Source organism: Phyllostomus discolor, chromosome 7 (assembly GCF_004126475.2).
Source record: "Phyllostomus discolor isolate MPI-MPIP mPhyDis1 chromosome 7, mPhyDis1.pri.v3, whole genome shotgun sequence".
Classification (NCBI taxonomy): domain Eukaryota; kingdom Metazoa; phylum Chordata; class Mammalia; order Chiroptera; family Phyllostomidae; genus Phyllostomus; species Phyllostomus discolor.
Genome location: NC_040909.2, coordinates 33,417,714 through 33,438,619, shown reverse-complemented (window position 1 = coordinate 33,438,619; position 20,906 = coordinate 33,417,714). Strand labels below are relative to the sequence as shown.

Sequence of the window (20,906 nt, the reverse complement as noted above, 5' to 3'; positions counted from 1 at the left end):
GCTGTATCTGGGTAATAAGAACTTTTACTTTTTAAAGATTTTATTTATTTATTTCTAGAGAGAGGCAAAGGGAAGTAAAGAGGGAGACAAACATCAATGTGTGGTTGCCTCTCTTATGCCCTCAACTGGGGACCTGGCCTGCAACCCAGGCATGTGCCCTGACTGGGAATAGAACCTGTAACCCTTTGGTTTGCAGGCTGGCACTTAATCCACTGAGCCACACCAGCCAGAACTGGGCTTTCAAAAGATCCTGTGTATACCAGAGAATCAGGATTGCCACAGACATAGCTGGGGCTGGGCACACGTTCAGGAAAGGCCCAAGAAGACCCTAAACTCTTACCTTTGGTTGACCTTCATGGTCTGAAGAAGCAGTAAGTAAAGGCTAAGGAAGAGTTACAAATGCCCTGGCTAAGTGTTGAAAGGATATTTTTTCCCCTTCTCTTTTGGTTCCAGATGTTTAAGGAAATTGTCAAAACACTAGCTAATCAATAAGGAAACAAAACGAACTTCAGTAGCCACACATGACAAAGACTAGATGTTACAAAAATAGTTTAGAAAAGTTATGTAACAAGCAAACAATAAGAACACACAGTAAGAAGCAACAGTAAACCCTACAGAAGGGGTAGAATGTGAAAAAACAAAACAAAACAAAACAAAACAAAAACCTATGAATCAAAAATTCTATATCCATCAAAATTGTCCCTTAAAACTTAAAGGAAAAATTAAGACACTCCTAGATAAACAAAAAGTGGAGGAGTTTGTTATACTAGACCTGTGCTATAAGAAATGTTAAAACCAAAAGAAAAGTTTTCCAGATTGAAAGGAAAGGACACTACACAGTAACTTGAAAAACATGAGAAAATAAAGAACAATGATAAAGGTAGCTACATTTGTAAGTATAAAAGCCAGTAGTATTACATTTTTCACTTATAAGTCCTCTTTTTTCCCATATGATTTAATATGCAAATATATAAAACAATAATTTCAAATCTAAGTTAATGTGCACATAATGTATAAGATGGAACTGTTAAGAGTTTTAAATACCATTAAAGTAAAGTTTTTATTAATTTAAACTTGACTGATAAAAATTTAAATTATAATCCCCAGAATACTCAATGAGGAAAAACTAAATTTAAAAAAATATATATACATACACATATATACACCCATATATATAAAAATTAGAAGAGGAAAAAAATGGTACATCAGAAAAATATAACTTACAAAAGAAGGCAGTAATAAAGAAATGAAGGAGGGAAAAGGTGTAAGACACACAGAAAACAAGTAGCAAAATAGCAAAAGGCTTTTCTTAATAGTAATTACTTTAAATATAAATGGATTAGAATGTTGGATTAAAAAGCAGAATAGATTAAAACATAATACAACTCTGTGCTATTTACAAGACACTTACTTTAGATCCAAAGATGCAAGCAGGTTTCAAAGTGAAAGAATGGAAAAAGATATGCCATAAAGACAGTAGCTAAAAGAGAGTTGGGATGGTTATATTTATATCAGACAACAGACTCTAAGACAAAACTTGTTACAGGAGACAAAGAAGGACATTACATATTGTTAAAAGAGTCAGTCTATCAAGAAGATGTAATAACTGTAATTATATACACAACCATAATACAGCCCAAAGACACATAAAGCAAACACTGACAGCATTAAAAGGAAAAATTGACAATCCTACAATATAAGAGACTTCAATACCTCACTCTCACTAATGGATAGAACTAGACAAAAGATTAAGGAAATAGAGGACTTAAACCAACTAGAGCTAACAGATGTATATGGTATATACATCTGTATATGTTATATGTATATGTTACATACATACAGTATATAACAGATGTATATGGTATACAACGGCAGAATACACATTTTTCTGCAGTGCACATGAAACACTCTCCACAATAAAATATATATTAGCCCCAATAAATTTAAAGAGACTGAGATCACATAAAATCTCTAAGCACATGAAATAAAAATAGAAATCAATAACAGAAAGCAACATTTAAAAATTCACAAATACAAGGGGGAACCCCTCCAAAAAACAGAATTATCTTCTGGAGGGTGGGCACCTTGTAGTATAGGCTTCCCCTGCTAGGTTAAGTGTCCTAGGAACCTATCTGTATCAATGTACCAGCTGGCATGGTTGTGAGAGGCTGGGTACAGATTCAGTGAATTTTTTTTGAAGGCTTTCAGTGCATTTGCACATTTCATAATAAGCAATTTATGAGCGCACCTGCCCACACTGCACTGAGTATTCAGCAGTTTTTGACTAAAGATAGCATGACCCCCATGCCCTACTCTCCCTATTCACACGATCTCGCCTTGAGAGACATTTTTTGTTTCCCTGGATGGAAAAAATCCTCAAAGGGAAATATTTTGTTGATGTGGAAGAGGTGAAATAAAAACAGCAGAAGCAACTAACAGGCATCAAAATTATTACATTCAAAAACTAGTATGAATAGTATTAGTAGTAATACTACTATTACTCCTAGTGAAAAAAAATGTTTTGATACATGTACTGCATCAAATGGAGAATACTTTGAAGGTAAATGAAGTTTAAATGTGTAAGAATAAATACACAATTTTTTGTAAACAAATTCCGTTTTTTTGCCTCCCCCCCCCCGTACATAAAAGCAACACACTCAAACAACTGATAGGTCAAAGAAGAAATACAATTGAGACTACAAAACACTTTGAGAAAAATTAAAATGAAAACATAACATACCAAAACCTATAGGCTGCAGCAAAGCAGGGCTCAGAGGAAAATTTATAACTCTAAAAGCCTCCTTTAAAAAAGAAAATCAATCTCAAATCAACAATCTAACTTCATGCCTTGAGGAACTAGAAAAAGATCAAGTGAACAGAAAGGAAGCTAGCAGAAGGAAGGAAATAATAAAGATTAGAGCAGCCCTGACTGGTGTGGGAGTGCCACCCTATGAATCAAAGTGTCCCAGGCTCAATTCCCAGTCAGAGCACATGCCTGGGTTGTGGGCCAGGTCCCCAGTAGGGGGTGCGTGACAGGCAACCACACATCGATGTTTCTCTCCCACTCTTCCCCTCTCTCTGAAAATAAATAAAATCTTCAAAAAAAATTATTAGAGTAGAGATAAACACAAAGAATATAAAACAAAAAAAAATCAATGAAACCAAAAGTTGGTCTTTGAAAGTATCAGCAAATGTACCAATTTTTAGCTAGACTGACCAAGAAAAAAAAAAGAACTCAAATTAGTCAAATCAGAAATGGAGACATTACTAAAGACCTTATGGAAATAAAAGAATAAGACCTATAAATAACTACACTCCAATAAATTAGAATACAGAACAAACTGCTAGAAATACACAAACTACCAAAACTGACTAGAGAAGAAACAGAAAATGTGCAACAAGTAAAAGATTGAATCACTAATCAAAAACTTCTCAACAAGGAAAAGTCCAGGACCGGATAACTCAACATGTGAATTCTACCAAACATTTCTTTCTCAAACTTCTACAAAAAAAAGGAGCAAACATCTCCTAGCTTGTCCTATGAAGCCAGCATTACCCTAATACTAAAGCCAGATAAAGACATCACAAGAAAACTATGGACCAATGTCCCTCATAAATATAAATATAAATGTAAAAATCCTCAACCAAATAGTAGATTCTTGTTATTCACGGTAGTTATGTTCTATAAAGTCACCATGAATAAATGAATATGCAAATACTGAACCATTAGTCCTAGGAAAAATACAGGGTTAGGTCCTATAAGCCTCTGTTCACAACATTTTTGTTCAACAATCATAAAAACTTATTTTATATGTTTCTCTTTGAAGATACTATAATATAAATGGTTAATTCATTAACAATGAATTCATGCCTGAATGAAGCTTACCTAACATGCATATTCTTTTCATAAGGCAAATCAATTGTTTTTTGTTTTGTTTTGAAGTAATTTTTATAATTATGCTTTTACAGTTGTCCCATTTCCCCCGCTTTATTCCTCTCCACCCTGCACACCCCTTCCCACCTGCATCCCCCCACCCCCTTTAGTTCATGTCCACGGGTCGTACATGTAAGTTCTTTGGCTTCTGCATTTCCTATACTGTTCTTAACCTCCCCCTATCTATTTTGTACCTACCATTTATGCTACTTCTTCTTTGTACCTTTCCCCCCTGTGCTCCCCGACTGATAACCCTCCATGCGATCTCCATTTCTGTGATTCTGTTCCTGTTCTAGTTGTTTGCTTAGTTTATCTTTTTTTTTTAATTTATTTTTTTATTTTTAGGTTCGGTTGTTAATAGCTGTGAGTTTGTTGTCATTTTACTGTTCATGGTTTTTTATCTTTTCCTTAGATAGGTCCCTTTAACATTTCATATAATAAGGGCTGGGTGATCATGAACTCCTTTAACTTGACCTTATCTGGGAAGCACCTTATCTGCCCTTCCATTTTAAATGATAGCTTTGCTGGATAGAGTAATCTTGGATATGTTAGGTCCTTGCCTTTCATGACTTTGAATACTTCTTTCCAGCTCCCTCTTGCCTGTAAGGCTTCTTTGGAGAAATCAGCTGAGAGTCCTGTGGGAACTCCTTTGTAGGTAATTGTCTCCTTTTCTCTTGTTGCTTTTAAGATTCTCTCCTCTTTAATCTTGGGTAATATAATGATGATGTGCCTTGGTGTGTGCTTCCTTGGGTCCAGCTTCTTTGGGACTCTCTGAGCTTCCTGGACTTCCTGAAAATCTATTTCCTTTGCCACATTTGGGAAGTTCTTAATTTGTTCAAATAAGTTTTCAATTTCTTGGTCTTCCTGTTCTCCTTCTGGCACCCCTACGATTCGGATACTGGAACATTTAAAGATGTCCCAAAGGTTCCTAAGCCTTTCCTCATTTTTTTAAAATTCTTGTTTCTTCATTCTGTTCTGGTTGAATGTTTCTTTCTTCCTTCTGCTCCAAAGCATTGAGTTGAGTCCTGGTTTCCTTCCCATCACTGTTGGTTCCCTGCATACTTTTCTTTATTTCACATAATGCAACCTTCACTGCTGCCTGGGTCTTTTTTATGCTATTGATATACCTAGTGAGTTCCTGGAGCATCCTGATAACCAGTGTTTTGAGCAGTGTATCTAATAGGTTGGCTGCCTCTTCATCACTTAGCTGTGTTTTTTCTGGACCTTTGAACTGATCTTTCATTTGGGCCATTTTTTTTGTCTTGATGTGCCTGTTATGTAGTAAGGGGTGGAGTCATAGGTGTTCACCAGGGCAGGGCAACCCACCACATCCCTGCATTGTGACTCTGTATGTGGAGGAGGGGTCTGAGGGGGAACAGTGCCGCTTGCTCTGCTCTCTAGCGGTTTTCAGTCACTTTCCCTGCTACCACCCACAAGCAAATTGGGCCCTTTTGGTGCTGATTCCCAGGTGGTTGGGGTTTGTGTATGTTCTAGGACCCTGTGGGTCTCTCCAACAAACTCTCCTGTGAGGTTTGGAATTTCTCCCGCTGGTTCCTCAACCCCCACAGGTGTTCTGAAGCAGACGTTTGAGGCTTTATTTCCTTGCACTGGAACCCTGGGCTGCATGGCCTGTCTCACTCCCCAGTCATTCTTCCCAGTTTACTGCACGCAAATGTGGGACCACCCTGTCAACCAGCTGCTGGCTTGCCCACCCTGGTCCTTCAGCCACTGCCTTGCCTTGAGTCCTCTTCACCCAGCTGCCTGTCTCTGCCCCTCCTACCAGTCTGGATGAATGTTTCTTCTTTAACTCCTTGGTTGTCGGACTTCCATAGAGTGCAATTTTCTGTCAGTTCTGGTTGTTTTTTTGTTTTTAATTTTGTTGTTGTCCTCCTTTTGTTTGTACAAGGAGGCACAGTGTGTCTACCTATGCCTCCATCTTGGCCAGAAGTCCCTGTTTTGTTTTTTTTAGGCTAATAACAGCAGACAACACTTCAGCACTATGCTTGGAGCCATTTTAAACAGCAAAATCACCCCCAAAAGGACAAAAATGCAGAAACACGGCACTAAGTAAGCAGACTGTGAAAAGGACACCAATTTATAGTATAAAAGTTGAAACAAGAAGGCAGAGTATAATTTTCTTCAACCTCAACTGGCAACATGTACATCAGGCAACTCAAAATTTCTGTCACTCTGCACATGTCCCCTAAAGCATATCATGAGTATCAATTTGGGGCTTACAAATAAATTTTATCAAGTAGTCAAATTCACAAATATGGAATCTACAAAAAAGTAAGGATTATCTATACTGGCAAACTGAATATACTAGCAGCATATTAATAGAAATGTACATCATGATCAAGTGAGATTTGTCCAAAAAAGGTAAAAGAAGTTCAACATATGAAAATCAATGCTATATATCACATTAACAGAATAAAGAGGAATAAAACCCTACACATTATCTCAATTGATACAGAAAGAACACTGGACAAAAGTCTAACACCCTTTTATGGTAAAAAGAGTGAGCAAATTAGGAACAGAATTTTTCTTAAAACCCATAGTTTACAACTACATAGTCTGTAAACACATAGTTTACATTCTATAGTGAAAAGACTGAAAGCTTTCCCTCTAAGACTAAGAACAGAACATGGTTACCCTCTTTCACCACTTCTACTGAACAATGTACTGGACATGATAACCAGAGCAATTAGGGAATAAAAAGAAATAAAAGATATCCAAGCAGAAAAGAAAGAAGTAAAATAATCCTCATTCACAAATGACATGATTTTATATACAGAAAATCCTAAACAATCCACAAGAAATTCAAACTAATAAATGAATTTGGTGAAGTTGCAAGATTCAAAATCAACACACAAGAATCAGTTGTATTTCTATACTCCAGTGGTGAGCAAGTTGAGAGGAAATTAAGAAAACAATTCCACTTATAATAGCATTAAGAAGAATAAAACATGCAGGAATAAATGTAATCACAGAGGTATAAGACTTGTACACTGAACACTATGAAAATTGCTAAAAGAAATTAAAAACATAAATAAATGAAAAGACATTCTGTGCTTATAGGTTTAAAGACCATATTTTTAGATGGCAGCACTATCCAAAGTGGTCTCACATATTTAAATGCAATCCTTAAAGTTCCAACAGCCCCTTTTTGCAGAAATCAAAAAAGGTGATCTTAAAATTTATATGGAATTGCAAGAAACCCAAAATAGCCAAAACAATCTTAAACAATAAAAATGAAGTTGGAGGACCCACACTTCTCAATTTTAAAACTTAATACAAAGCCACACTAATCAAATCAGTGTGGTACTAGCATAAAAGGACAGACATACAGACCAATGGAATAGAATTCAGCCCTGAAATACACCCACACATATATGGTCAACTGATTTTTCAACAAGGAGGCAAACGCCATTTAATCGGAAATACAATAGTCTCATCAACAAATAGTGCTGGGACAACTGGATACCCACATGCAAAAGAATGAAGTTGGACTCCTATTTCACCACACATACAAAACTTAACTCAAAACAGATCAATGACAACAAATATGATAGTTAAAACTTTAAAACACTTAGAAGAAAACATAGGGGGAAGCCTTCACAAGTTTGGATACAGCAATGAATTCTTAAGATTTTACACCAAAAGCACAAACAAACAAACAAACAAAGATAAATTTTACCTCATTAAAATAAAAAAAAATAAAACATCTGTGCAAAGAACACTTTAAAAAGTGAAAAGATAATCCACAGAATTAGGAAAGAATATTTGCAAATCAAATTCTGATAAGGATTATAAAAACTTGTATAAGTCAAGCCCTGCCTGGTGTAGCTCAGTGGATTCAGCACAGGCTGTGAACCAAAGTGTCGCAGGTTCGATTCCCACTCAGGGCACATGCCTAGGTTGCAGGCCACACCACCCAGCAAGCACACATTGATGTTTCTTTCCTTCTCTCTTTCTCTCTCTCTTCCTCTTCCTCTCTTCCTCTCTTCCTCTCTCTCTCTCTCTCCCCCCTCTTCCCTCTCTAAAAATAAATAAATAAAATCTTAAACTCTTATAAATCAATGGCAAAAAAGAAAAGCATCCTATTTCAAAAAATAGGCAAAGGACTTGAAATAAAGATTTCTTCAATGAATATACACAAATGCCCCAAAAGCACATGAAAAGATGCTCAACATCATTAGGCATTAGGAAAATGCAAATCAAAACCACAATGAGACACCACTTCATATCTACTGGATGGCAATAATAAACCAAACCAAATTAAAACAAACCAAATAAAAGGAAAATAACAAGTGTTGCTGAAGATACAGAGAAACTGGAACTCCTGTTACACTGCTGGTCAATATGTAAAATGATACAACTGCTGTGGAAAATAGTTTGATGGTTCCTCAAGATATTAAATATAGAATTACCATATGATGTAGTAATTCCACTCTAGGTATATATCCAAAATAACTAAAAAAGGAGCTCAAACAAATATTTGTACACAAGTCTTCACACTTTCACTATTCACAATGACCAAAAAGTAAAAACCACCTAAATGTCCATCAACAAGTGAATGGATAAACAAAGTGGTATTCACATAATGCAACATTTGCAACCATAAAAGAGACGAAGCAGTGATACATGCTACACTATGTATAGCATGGATGCACCTGAAAAACAGTATGTTAAGTTAAAGAAAAAGACACAAAAGGACACATATTATATAAAGGTCACATTTACATGAAACAGGCAACATATGTAAATCCACACTGACAGAAAACAGATTAGTGGTTGCTAAGGGCTTAAGAAAAGGGGTTAATAGGGAAGGAATGACTGCCTAATAGGGAAGGGTTTCTTTTTTGGGTAAATGGTTTGCAATTAGATGCAATCGTCACACATCATTGTTAATGTACTAAATACCATTAAATTGTATACCTTCAAATGGTTAATTTTGTTATACAAATTTTATCTCATAAAATTTTTTTCTTCAAAGATTCCCACATGGAATTCTAAAAAACAAAGTAAATAAGCAAAACAGACACAGACTCATAGATACAGAAAACATTTTGATGGTTGCCAGATGGGAAAAAGGTTGTGGTGGGGGGGTTGGGGGGAGCACGGGTGGGGAGGGAATGGGTAAAAAACGTGAAGGGACTTAGAAGTACCAATTTGTATTTATAGAATAGTTAGAGATGTAAACTAGAGCACAGAGAACATAGTAATATTGTAATAACTATGTATGGTGTAACATGGATACTAGATTTGGGGGGGGTAATCATTTGTAAGTTATATTAATGTCTAATCATAGGATTATACTCCTGATAATATTGTACATCTCTGTTATTTAAAAAGAAAAAAAAAGATTCCCACATCTAATCCTTAAGATCTTTTCTGCCTTATCAGGTCTTTTCTGCCAACACTTTCCATTTTTACTATTCATATGCTAGCTAGTACAGGCCTATTATGTTGTGCTTGAGCCTTCACCACCCTCTAAACTAGTTTCTTACTAATCCATTCTGTCCTGCTTCCACCCATCCAGTCTAATCTTCTTGTAAAACACAGCTGCAATCACATGACGCTATTGCTCAAGAGCCAAAGGTGGCTCCTCATTGCCTCTCAAATTAAGAGAAATATTCTGCTTAGAATGCACAGCCCTCTAGAATGTCCTCAGCCTTCCTTTCCCAGCTTACAGTATAGACTACTGAAAACAGCACAGGCTTTGAATCAGACTTCGAGTTCAAATTCCAGCTATATCACTTACTAACTGGAATCTTGAGCAAGCTATTTTTCCAAGCTTAGAAATGGAGAACACACCACTTACCATGACAGAGTTGTGAAACATGTTATATAAAAGCATCTTTTTATAATGCCCTGTACTGAAACTATCCTAAATTTTAACAAAATGGGCCCCTTAAGTCAACCCCCAAATAGCCATTTCTACCTTCATGACTTGTTTACTTTGCTAGTTTCTTGCCCAAATCTTATTAAAATTTCTACCTCTCAAAAATCTACCGTTTCAATAAGTACCATTTCAAATAACAACTTTGTTATTTTATTCATCTTCCTACTCTGTTTCTCAACACCCTTCATTTCTCACCCTCAGTGATATACATTCTCCTTTTTTAAGCACCCTAGCAGCTTCTACTTCTGAAGTCTTTGTATGATAACACTTCCTGTGTTTCCTGTGTTAACCCCTCTACTTTAGCATAAGCTCCTGGAGAAGAGCATTCTGTCTCACTGATCTTTTTCATTTCCTATACTTTACAACTGTGTACACAGCAGATGTTCAATGTTTGTTAAGCTGATTAAAACTGAATACTGATAAAAGAAAATACAAAATTTTAACCCTGAAATAACAAGTTCCAAAATGATTTTTTCTAACAAAATTCACTGGGGTGACATTGGTTAATAAAGTTATACAGGTTTCAAGTATACATTTCTATGACATATGATCTGTATATTGCATTGTGTGCCCACTTAAAAAATAAATTCTGAGCCCTGGCTGGCGTAGCTCAGTGGACTGAGCCCGGGCTGCGAACCAAAGCACCACAGGTTCGATTCCTAGTCAGGGCACATGCCTGGGTTGCAGGCCACGGCCCCCAGCAACCACACATTGGTGTTTCTTTCTCTTTCTCTCTTTCTCTCTCTCTCTCCCCCCTCTCTAAAAATAAATGAATAAAATCTTTTAAAAAATAAATTCTGATTAAGATAATCTCTAAGACTAATTATACATTGCCAGAAAAAGAATGAATAATTTTTGGACAGACCCAACAATTAAAGTGGCAAGTGGGAAAATATCAAAAACAACCTACTTTAATTTGGAGGCAAGAAATATTTCAGGGAAAGAACATATACTTAGCATTTTCATTTTGTGTGCCTTCTGTGATCTCTGTGAGCATGTCTTTAACCTCAAAACTGTTCACCTAATGCTACAGCCATACAAGTTCCTCAGTTACCCAGCAAAACCCCCATTCTATTTCAAGGATATGAACCTTTGCACACAATGCTTTTTTGCCCTAAAACACTATATTCATTCTTCAAGACTGAGTCATGGTATTTTCTCACCAAAGATTTCCCTATCTCTCCCCAAAACAGAGTTAATATACTCCTTCTCTGTGCTACTACTATCCTTTGTAAATATTTTTACTATAATGCTCAAAACTCTGTATACCAAAATTTTCTTCCTTGAGATCAAACACCATGTTTTAAATCATCTATCTATTCCTATATTAAATGTTCCGTTACCATTTATCATGTGAATGACAGACAAATGCATGCATAATCTATAACTTGCTTTTTTACCCTACTTTTACAATTCCTTAGAAGGGCCTGTTTATTGCCCTTTGCTTCCATTGCTACAAAACAGTCTTCCCAATCTTCTAGCTTCTTTACAAAAATATGCAAATATAAAGTATCAGCACCTCTTAATTTCTAAATCATCTTATAATCAGCAACTATTGGATCACTATACTAGCAGAGTCCCTCAGGTATTTTTTTCTAAATTCTCCCCAACTTCACAGTTAGTTCACCATAATCCTCCTAATCTCATTTAGTTCCTTTTGCATTTACTCTTTCTAATCCTTTGCTTATCTAACCTTCCTCTACTCTTTAGTCATAATGGGTGCAAAAGAGACCCTAGTTTAAATTTTCATCCTGCTATTTACTGGCTAATTTTATCTTGATCCAGTAATTTAATCATTTTTTTTATATAATTTTTTAACGATTTTATTTATTTATTTTTTTAGAGAGGGAAGGGAGGGAGAGGGAGGGAGAGAGAGAGAGAGAGAGACAGATAGAGACACCAATGTGCAGTTGCTGGGGGTTATGGCCTGCAACCCAGGAATGTACCCTGGCTGGGAATCGAACCTGGGACACTTTGGTTCCCAGCCCGTGCTCAATCCACTGAGCTACGCCAGCCAGGGCAATTTAATCATTTTTAAACTACAGTTTCCTTGTTTGTGTAATGATGGCGTGTATTAAGAACCTACCTCATAAAAATTTTTAAAATAATTTTTTAAGTTTAGGATGGAGGCGTAGGTAGATTCACTTTGTCTCCTCACACAAACAAAACCAAAAGGACAACAAATTTAAAAACAAAAACCAACCAGAACTGCCAGAAAATCAAACTGCATGGAAGTCCAACAACCAAGAAATTAAAGAAGAAATATTCATCCAGACCAGTAGGAGGGGTGGAGATGGGCAGCCAGGATAGAAAGGACCCGCTAGGAAGCAAAGGACTGGAGGACCAGAGGATCAGCGATGATGAGGCAAGTGGTCCCACATTTGCATGCAGACAAAGGGGGAGGATCAAATGGGGGTGAGGCAGACAGCACAACCCAGGGTTCCAGTGTGGGAAACTAAAGCCGCCAAACCTCTGGCTGTAAAAATCTGTGGGGATTACAGCAGTGGGAGAAACTCCCAGCCTCAAAGGCCAGTTTATTGGAGAGATCCACAGGATCCTCGAACTACACAAATCCACCCACCTGGAAAATCAGCAACAGAAGGGCCCAGGTTTGCTTGTGGGTAGGTGGGGAGTGAGTGAAAGCTGGCTAAGAGCCAAGCAAGTGGCACTGTTCCCTCTCTAATACCTGAGGCTCTGCTCCTTACAACATAACAGGTGCAATGAGACAAAAATATATAGCCCAAATGAAAGAACAGATCAAACCTCCAAAATAGAACTAAGCACTGAAGAGATGGCCAACCTATCAGATGCAGAGTTCAAAGCACTAGTAATCAGGATGCTCACAGAAATGGTTGAGTATGATCACAAAATAGAGGACAAAAACAAAGGCTTTGAAAAGTGAAATAAAAGAAAATATACAGGGAGCCAATAGTGATAAGAAGGAAACCAGGACTCAAATCAATGCTTTGGAGCAGAAGGAAGAAAGAAACATTCAACCAGAACAGAATGAAGAAACAAGAATTTTAAAAAAATGAGGGAAGGCTTAGGAACCTCTAGGACACCTTTAAATGTTCCAATATCCGAATCATAGGGGTGCCAGAAAGGGACGAGGAAGACCAAAAAATTGAAAACTTATTTGAACAAATAATGAAGGAGAACTTCCCTAATGTGGCAAAGGAAATAGACTTTCAGGAAGTCCAGGAAGCTCAGAGAGTCCCAAAGAAGTTGGACCCAAAGAAGCACACACCAAGGCACATCATCATTATATTACCCAAGATTAAAGAGGAGAGAATCTTAAAAGCAACAAGAGAAAAGGAGACAGTTACCTACAAAGGAGTTCCCACAGGACTCTCAGCTGATTTCTCCAAAGAAGCCTTACAGGCAAGAGGGAGCTGGAAAGAAGTATTCAAAGTCATGAAAGGCAAGGACCTAACATATCCAAGATTACTCTATCCAGCAAAGATATCATTTAAAATGGAAGGGCAGATAAGGTGCTTCCCAGATAAGGTCAAGTTAAAGGAGTTCATGATCACCCAGCCCTTATTATATGAAATGTTAAAGGGACTTATCTAAGAAGATCAAAAACTATGAACAGTAAAATGAAAACAAACTCACAACTGTCAACAACTGAACCTAAAAAACAAAAACTAAGCAAACAACTAGAACAGGAACAGAGTCACAGAAGTGGAGATCCCATGGAGGGTTATCAGCAGGGAGGGGATGAGGGGAGAATGGAGGAAAATGTGCAGGGAATAAGAAACATAAATGGTAGGTACAAAACAGACAGGGGGAGGTTAAGAATAGTATAGGAAATGCAGAAGCCAAAGAACTTACATGTACGAACCCATGGACATGAACTAAAGTGGGGGGAGAGCTGTTGGAGGAGGAGATGCAGGCTGGAGAGAAATAAAGAGGAGAGAAAAAATGGGAAAAAAAGTACTTAAGGGTGTATTAGGGGGAAAAAAGAAAAAAAATAGTTTATAAACAATGGTAGTTATTACTTTTCTACCTCTAGTGCTAGCATTTACATTTTAAAAAATACTTAAACCTTTACTGTAACATCATATTCCTGTACATGACCAGTGGAGGGAAACACTCAGGCCTAAATGCAAAGGATGTACACAAGTCTGAAGCACCCATTTTTATTGTTAGCTTTGTTTTAAAAAAACCCAAAAGTGTTAGTATACCTTCCAATTTTCCCTTATTCCTAACCACTGCTCTACCCTCTCTCTTCCTACAGTACTGTCACTTGACCAAAACAATAGATATATTGTTAATGCCTCAAAAGTTTTTACAAATTTGGTTAAGCACTGTGGACAGTCCATCTTCACATGATAGTTGTCCTCTTCCTAAGGTAAATCTTTGTACCCATAACTATTCCTTTATGTAATCTGATGCTCAAATCAGATGTACTAGATGCAGGATTTAGAAGCACCTCAGTTTCTCAATACCACGGTGAAAGTATGTCTATCCAAAGTAGACAAACTAAGTCATACTTTATTTGGCCAGATACACATAAAGAAGCTATTGCATCCCTTCACCTGAGCACCTCATAAATCTGAATCAATGCCATTATTAACTGTGTTGAGATCTTTTAGCACCTATAGTATCACAACAGCTCTTACTAGTCTTTTATTCATATAAGCTGCTGCCAAGCAAGATTCTCAGCAAGAAATTTTCAATTTTTTAAAAACTTAATATGCAATTTTACGTTACTGTCTGTTCCTATACATTTCATTTATTTCTATTGAAGTTTTTAGCTTTCTTTTTTAAAAACAGGACTTTATTTATTTATTTTTAGAAAGAAGGGAAGGAGATAGAAAGAGAGGGAGAGAAAAATCAATGTGTGTTTGCCTCTTGTGCACCCCCAACTGGGGTTCTGGCCTGCAACCTAGGGCATGTGCCCTAGACTGGGAATCGAACCTGCTACTCTCTGGTTTGCAGGCCAGCACTCAATCCACTGAGTCATAGCAGCTAAGTTAGCTTTCAAATATATTTCTTTTCTTTTTTTTTTAAAGAGACTCCACCTTTATTTTTTTAAAGATTTTATTTATCCATTTTTTAGAGAGGGAAGGGAGGGAGAAAGAGAGAGAGACAGACAGAGAGAGAGAGAGAGAGAGAGAGAGAGAGAGAGAGAGAGAGAGAAACATCAATGTGCGGTTGCTGGGGGCCATGGCCTGCAACCCAGGCATGTGCCCTGACTGGGAATCAAACCTGCAACACTTTGGTTCGTAGCCCGCACTCAATCCACTGAGCTACACCAGCCAGGGCTCAAATATATTTCTGAACCCAATGTATTTGTCATACTTCTAGCATTAGCTCTTTATGTTAAGCATGTTATTCTTCCTCTGGCTAAATCACTAAGTAAATAAATGTTCAATAAATAGAATGAGGCTAATGAAAGTATTTTTCTTTCTGTAATTCTGTTATGCTTCTATGTACTTCTTTAAAACCAGTTTCTCCTTTATGGATTTCCCCGATTTCTATGGCATATGTAGGACTGATCAGTTGTTTGCGAAGACTGTGAGACTTCTAGAGTTCAAAGGGACTTTCCAGGGCCACAGTCTTGCCCAATTCTCTCATTTACAAACAAAGAATCATTGGTAAAGTTTAGTCACATACCCTTGGCCACATGACAGTGGAGTATCTGGAAGTAGACTAAGGAATTCTAAATACAAATATATGATGTTGTTTCTATTACAGGTTTTTATTTATTTTTTTATATTATCTATTTATTCATTTTTATCTACATGAAATAAGAGAAATTGTTTTTATTATTTTTTAATCTGAAATATATGTGCACTTTTTGTTGTCAAGGGTATTCTTGCTACCACACAAGAAGCACACATTATTTTCTCAACTTTATCAGTCCATGCAGGGAATAAGTGGGTGAATAGCCTGTCTCTACTCTGACAAGCTGAAAAGCAAAATAAATATAAATTTGGTTTGCTGCAGGTAGTGAGGAAAGGAATATTTTGGCTGCAAATAACAGATTTTGACCCCCAGCCTACAAATTTATTTAGGATTAACTATCAACTTTCTAAGACTCAATAGAGAGAATGATAATTTTATTATTATATTGATGGTATATATTGAATTACTATGTAAACAATATATTCTTTTTATACTACTTCTGGTTAATTTATAGTCAATATCACTTATGACCAAACTGAGATATGAAATCCTCTGTATTATTAATAAATAACCACCACCATCACCCTCCCCATCAGAATGTAAATTCTGGGAGTGTTAGTTTTTCATTCTATGATTTCTGCCTGGCTTGCAGTAGGCTCTCAATAAAAGTTTGCTGGTACTCAAATAAATAAGTTAATCCATAAAGTTGTTAAAAGGATCACTAACCAAAGAAGCAGATTTAAAAATGTTTATAACATCCCAAAACATAAACAAAAGACATATATTGCAGAAGGATTCACTTGGCTACTCAAGTTAATTAAATAAACAAGAGTCTTAATATTACAATTACAATTCTTTTTCAACAAAGTGCTTGCTCCTTTCCCTGAAATTTCAACAGGTTACTCTTTGTCTCTTTAGACTCGTTATACATCAGAGACGTCTACAACAATTCCTCTGTTTATTTTTCTAGAAAGATCAAGCAAATGTCCAAACACTAAATCAACTTCACTGTCATAAGATCATAAACAGGCCATCGGCAGATAGAAAGATCAGGCCCTTATGAATATTAGTATTACTTTAGGACCTGAACTCAAAAACAAGCCAAAGAATTTACTATTTTTTCAATGTTTACATTTTCTTTGTGTGCCGTTGCTCTCAGTACTCATTTCAAACTATCAAATTTCACATTTACCAAAAGAGCAATTTCTAGCAATCCTACATTGATTAAATTAAAACAATTCCTTTACTAGTGCTTTTATTAAATGTTACCATCTACATTGTTCCTCTAAAATCTAAATAGAAAGTACTAAAATAATACCATATTAATTCAAATGTTTAGGATGATGTTAAAATCTTGTTGAGAATAAAGGAATTTGCTCACCTAATCCTTTTTTCTTGTGTTTTTAACATCTTTACAATATATTTAAATCACTTTAAATGTCTATTCTAAGTACAAAGTTACTGAATTAGAACTGCATCAAACTGAAATCAATTTATATTCTTTTTCTATTCATTAAACAGTGATATTAAAACATTTTAAAACTATTTTACTAATCAAGTCAAAACTACTAATATTTGATGTATCACCAATCATTTACTTAGCTAATGTTCCATAAACGACATAAAGCACTAGCCTACATAAACCCCACCAGGTTCTCTTCATACAGTTTTCCTTTAAATTATAAAAGTGAAAATGTTAATTTGAAAATTACAAGAAAACTATGGATTTAATAAACAAATTAACTTACTGAAAAAATCTTTAAAGACGTTTAACCAATCCATTTTGAATATTTTCTTTTGTCAGTCTGTTACAGTCCAAGATAATTCTCAGTGAGCTTCCTGGTATGTTCTGCAACACTGAAACTCCCCACACCCTATCCATGTGACTTGGCCCACAACCAGGCAACAGGAAGATTTTCTGAGGCTCCTCTCTTTCCAAAATTCCCCCCTCCCCCGCCCCCGACTGTAACAGAACCTGTAAAACAAGTATATCATGATGGCCACAAAGGTGACCTTATTATTCACTCTTATTTTAGAAGAAGCTTTACATCATATATTTTCAACAACTGAAAATATATTCACATATTCATTTTTCCTTTGTTTTCTTTTCTCAACTTTCAAACAATGTCACTCCATCAGCACAATCATTGTGAAACAAATCCATTAATTATATGGTACATTTAAGTCACCAGAAAGGGCGTCAGAAATTCTGAGAGGAGGGAAGGCTATTATGATGCAAAAGCTAGATTTACATCACTATACAGGCTAACTACAGATCACTAACTTAAAACAAATAATAAAAAATGTATGTAATTGGGCTTTAAAAATTGTATGCAGTAATACCTAAACCTGGGATATTTTTCCTCTTTGCTCTATGGTATTAGTTTTTTCACTACCTTTTGTTAATTACTTTCACATTTGCTCTATTTCCAGGATACCAGCATACTTAAAAAAAAAAAATGTCTATTTTGATGTCCTAGTCCTTTCTGTGCCTTCATCACTATAAGGCATACTTTCTTTACAGAAGTTACCTTAATTATCCCAAATGCCTCTAATCAACATGCTTTAAATAAATGTCCAGTATTACAAATTAATGAGTATTCCTGGTTCTAACTCTGGTAATTTTTAGCTACTCAAGGAAAAGGTCTTTCTGACTTGTCTTCCATTTTAAAACTAATAATAATGGTCTTATCTGCAAAACCTTAAAATCTCAAGAAAAGGTAACCTCACATACAGTACTTAAATGTCAAGATGAAAATTCAGATGAATAACTCCATGTATTAAATTACTTAGAATACGAGGAATGTTTTTAGCTCAAAAATCAAGATTCTAATACTTTATATCATATTTTGAATTGTACTATAAATTCTTGCTGTTTTACAGTGGTAAAAAATATGTCTTCTATTGCTGATGAATGAAAGAACACTCTAGTCTAGAATAACAATAATGTTAAATGAGAAATAAAAACTAAAATTAAGCAGTTAATTAATAATATTTTATATTTTTCAGTCATACTATATTACTCCCAAGCTATCTTCACAAGGAGAAATTTTACTTTCTCTTCCATTTATAGACAAAGAACTATTAAGTAACAGAATGTTTGCATGCTTGTCTAAATACAAAAAAATAAAATTCTGACCCTCCCAATTCCTTCCTGTAAGCCAGAATTTAATTAAAAAAGAAAAAAAAAGAGGCCACTCCTCATCTGGGCATATTTCCTTCCTATCAGCTCAGCCAAGTCAAATGTGGAACAGGTTCCACTATTTCTGGCCCTAATGAGGGTCGTAAAAACAAACAAATGTTACAGTTAGAGAAAGAACAAATGAGAAAAAGAGAGAAACAAAATAAAAGAGAGATCAGCCTTATAAATGCTAATCTATAGTAGTGATCCACAATTTAAAATCCTTTCGTCAACTGTAAGAAAAAAATGATTTGTTTTTAAAAGTGAAGTTCAAAATGTAAGCCAGTAGATGTTAAAATACAGCAATGTGCTGAGCAAAATAAACCGCCATAATTTCAAGGAGGCAATTCTGCATCTCACTCATTTATCCCTCTCAATTAGATGCAGAATTTGCCTCAACTCCACTGGGTACTCGTAGTTAAAGAGCCCCTGATAAATCCATCCAATTCTGTTCCTTTGCACCACAACAGTTTGATCTTTGAATTCTGACCAGTCCCACCAGAGTTAGATATACAGAAACTGTCCACTAGCATGATGTTCCCTGGTCTCCTGACTTGAACACATGCTATGAGCCAAACTTACCTCGTTTAGCTGAAATTCCAGTCCTAACCTTTTCTTGTCAATTCTGCCCACTGTTACTAAAATTCTGTACAAAGAACCAAACACTAATATCTGCTTAAAAGACAGTATTTTTGTTGTTTTAATACGAAAATAACTTACCTAAGGTATCCTTTAGGTTTTTTACAATAGATGCTTTTCGAGCACTGTTTTTCCTTTCCACATAGTTAGAAGGCACAAACCCCGTTTTATTCATGGAATTTCGAACTCGCCACCAAGACTTAGAATCATCCAGAAGCCATAATCTCTCATTCTTCTTAATGTCCAGCTCTTGTTCTTGTTGGGCCACATAATCAAATTTGGCTACTACCACCACTTCTTCTGCCATCTTTCAGTAGCTTCAGCACTGTAACGACATAGAAACTATTTTTATAAGGTTTTAGTCTACATACTTTTCAAAAGAGATATATCTAAAAACCTAAGAGTACAGAATTGTTAAAAGAAAAAATATGAGGAAAAATACACCAGGCAAATACTAATCAAAACACAACTGGTGTAGCTGTAATAACAACACACAAAAAGACTTTAAGGCAAAACCATCACTAATGATAAAGAAGTTTACCATAAATGATAAAAAGTTTTACTCAATGTCTATAACATCTAATTTTATATGTATGTATTGACATAGCTAAAAATAGACTGCTAGAACCACAAAGAAAAATGGACATCAATTGCCCCAGAGCACAAATTTAAACATCTTTATCTCAGTAATAAATCAAGAAGACAATAAAAATTAACAAAGGTAAAAGAGAACTGACATTATAAACCATCTGTTTGATCAATAAACACACAAAAATTTTACTTCCCAAAAGAAGAATACAAACGGACATATATAAAAATCCATCAAATGTTAGGCCATAAAAAAAGTCTCAGCAACTTTCACGTATTCAATATCCTACAACCACATTCTCTGACAACCTCCACAAAAAGATAACTCTTTAAAAACCTCGTTTGTCTGGCCCTGGCTCATGTGGCTCAGTGGACTGAACACCAGACTGCGCAGTTTAGGGTTGTCTGTTCGATTCCCAGTTAAGGCACATGCCTGGGTTGCAGGCCAGGTCCCCAGTAAGGGCCCACATCAGTGGCAACCACACACTGATGTTTCTCTCTCTCCCTCACCTTCTCTCTAAAAATAAATACAATTGAAAAAAACTCGTATGTTTTGGAAATTTCTAAAAACTCATGAGTAAAAAAATAAGTAACGGAATTTTAAAAACCTTAAAAGTAAAATAATAGAGACTATAGAGCCAACCTGTGGGGTGCAGCAAAAGAAGTATACAGAGTAGGGCAAATGCAGGTTTACAGTTGTGAGTACATTCATGTACACACACACTATGTATACTGTCTGGACATTGCTTTCTCAGTTTAATAGTATATCATGAAGATCATTCCACAGCAATGTCTGAGGGTTCTTTTCTAATACAATTTCTATTTCTAACTACTGCACAGTACTTCATCAGTAAAGAAGTACCAGTTTCCTCAAGCAGACCTTACGGATGGATGATAGGTTGTTTTCAATCTTATGGTATTAAACAATGCAATGAATAGTCTCATGTATGTCATTTAAGCTTTCTGTTCATGTACCTTTGCATTAAAGTTAGAAGAACACTGAGTTGAAGCTTAAGGTTTATATA

General features: G+C 35.8%; 1 protein-coding gene across 3 annotated transcripts in view; it reads right to left on the bottom strand.

The window, feature by feature from the left end:
• Positions 1-20,906, bottom strand: part of NCK1 (NCK adaptor protein 1) — an 80,880-nt gene that overhangs the window by 5,887 nt on the left and 54,087 nt on the right. For 2 of the 3 annotated variants that reach the window (XM_028518007.2, XM_028518008.2), the window contains exon 2: positions 19,375-19,618. In XM_028518007.2, the coding sequence (XP_028373808.1) occupies positions 19,375-19,600 (226 nt within the window). In that variant the 5' untranslated portion in view covers positions 19,601-19,618. Of the gene's footprint in view, positions 1-17,221; positions 17,356-19,374; positions 19,619-20,906 lie in introns of those variants that run through there. The other variant, XM_028518010.2, reaches the window with a different exon arrangement.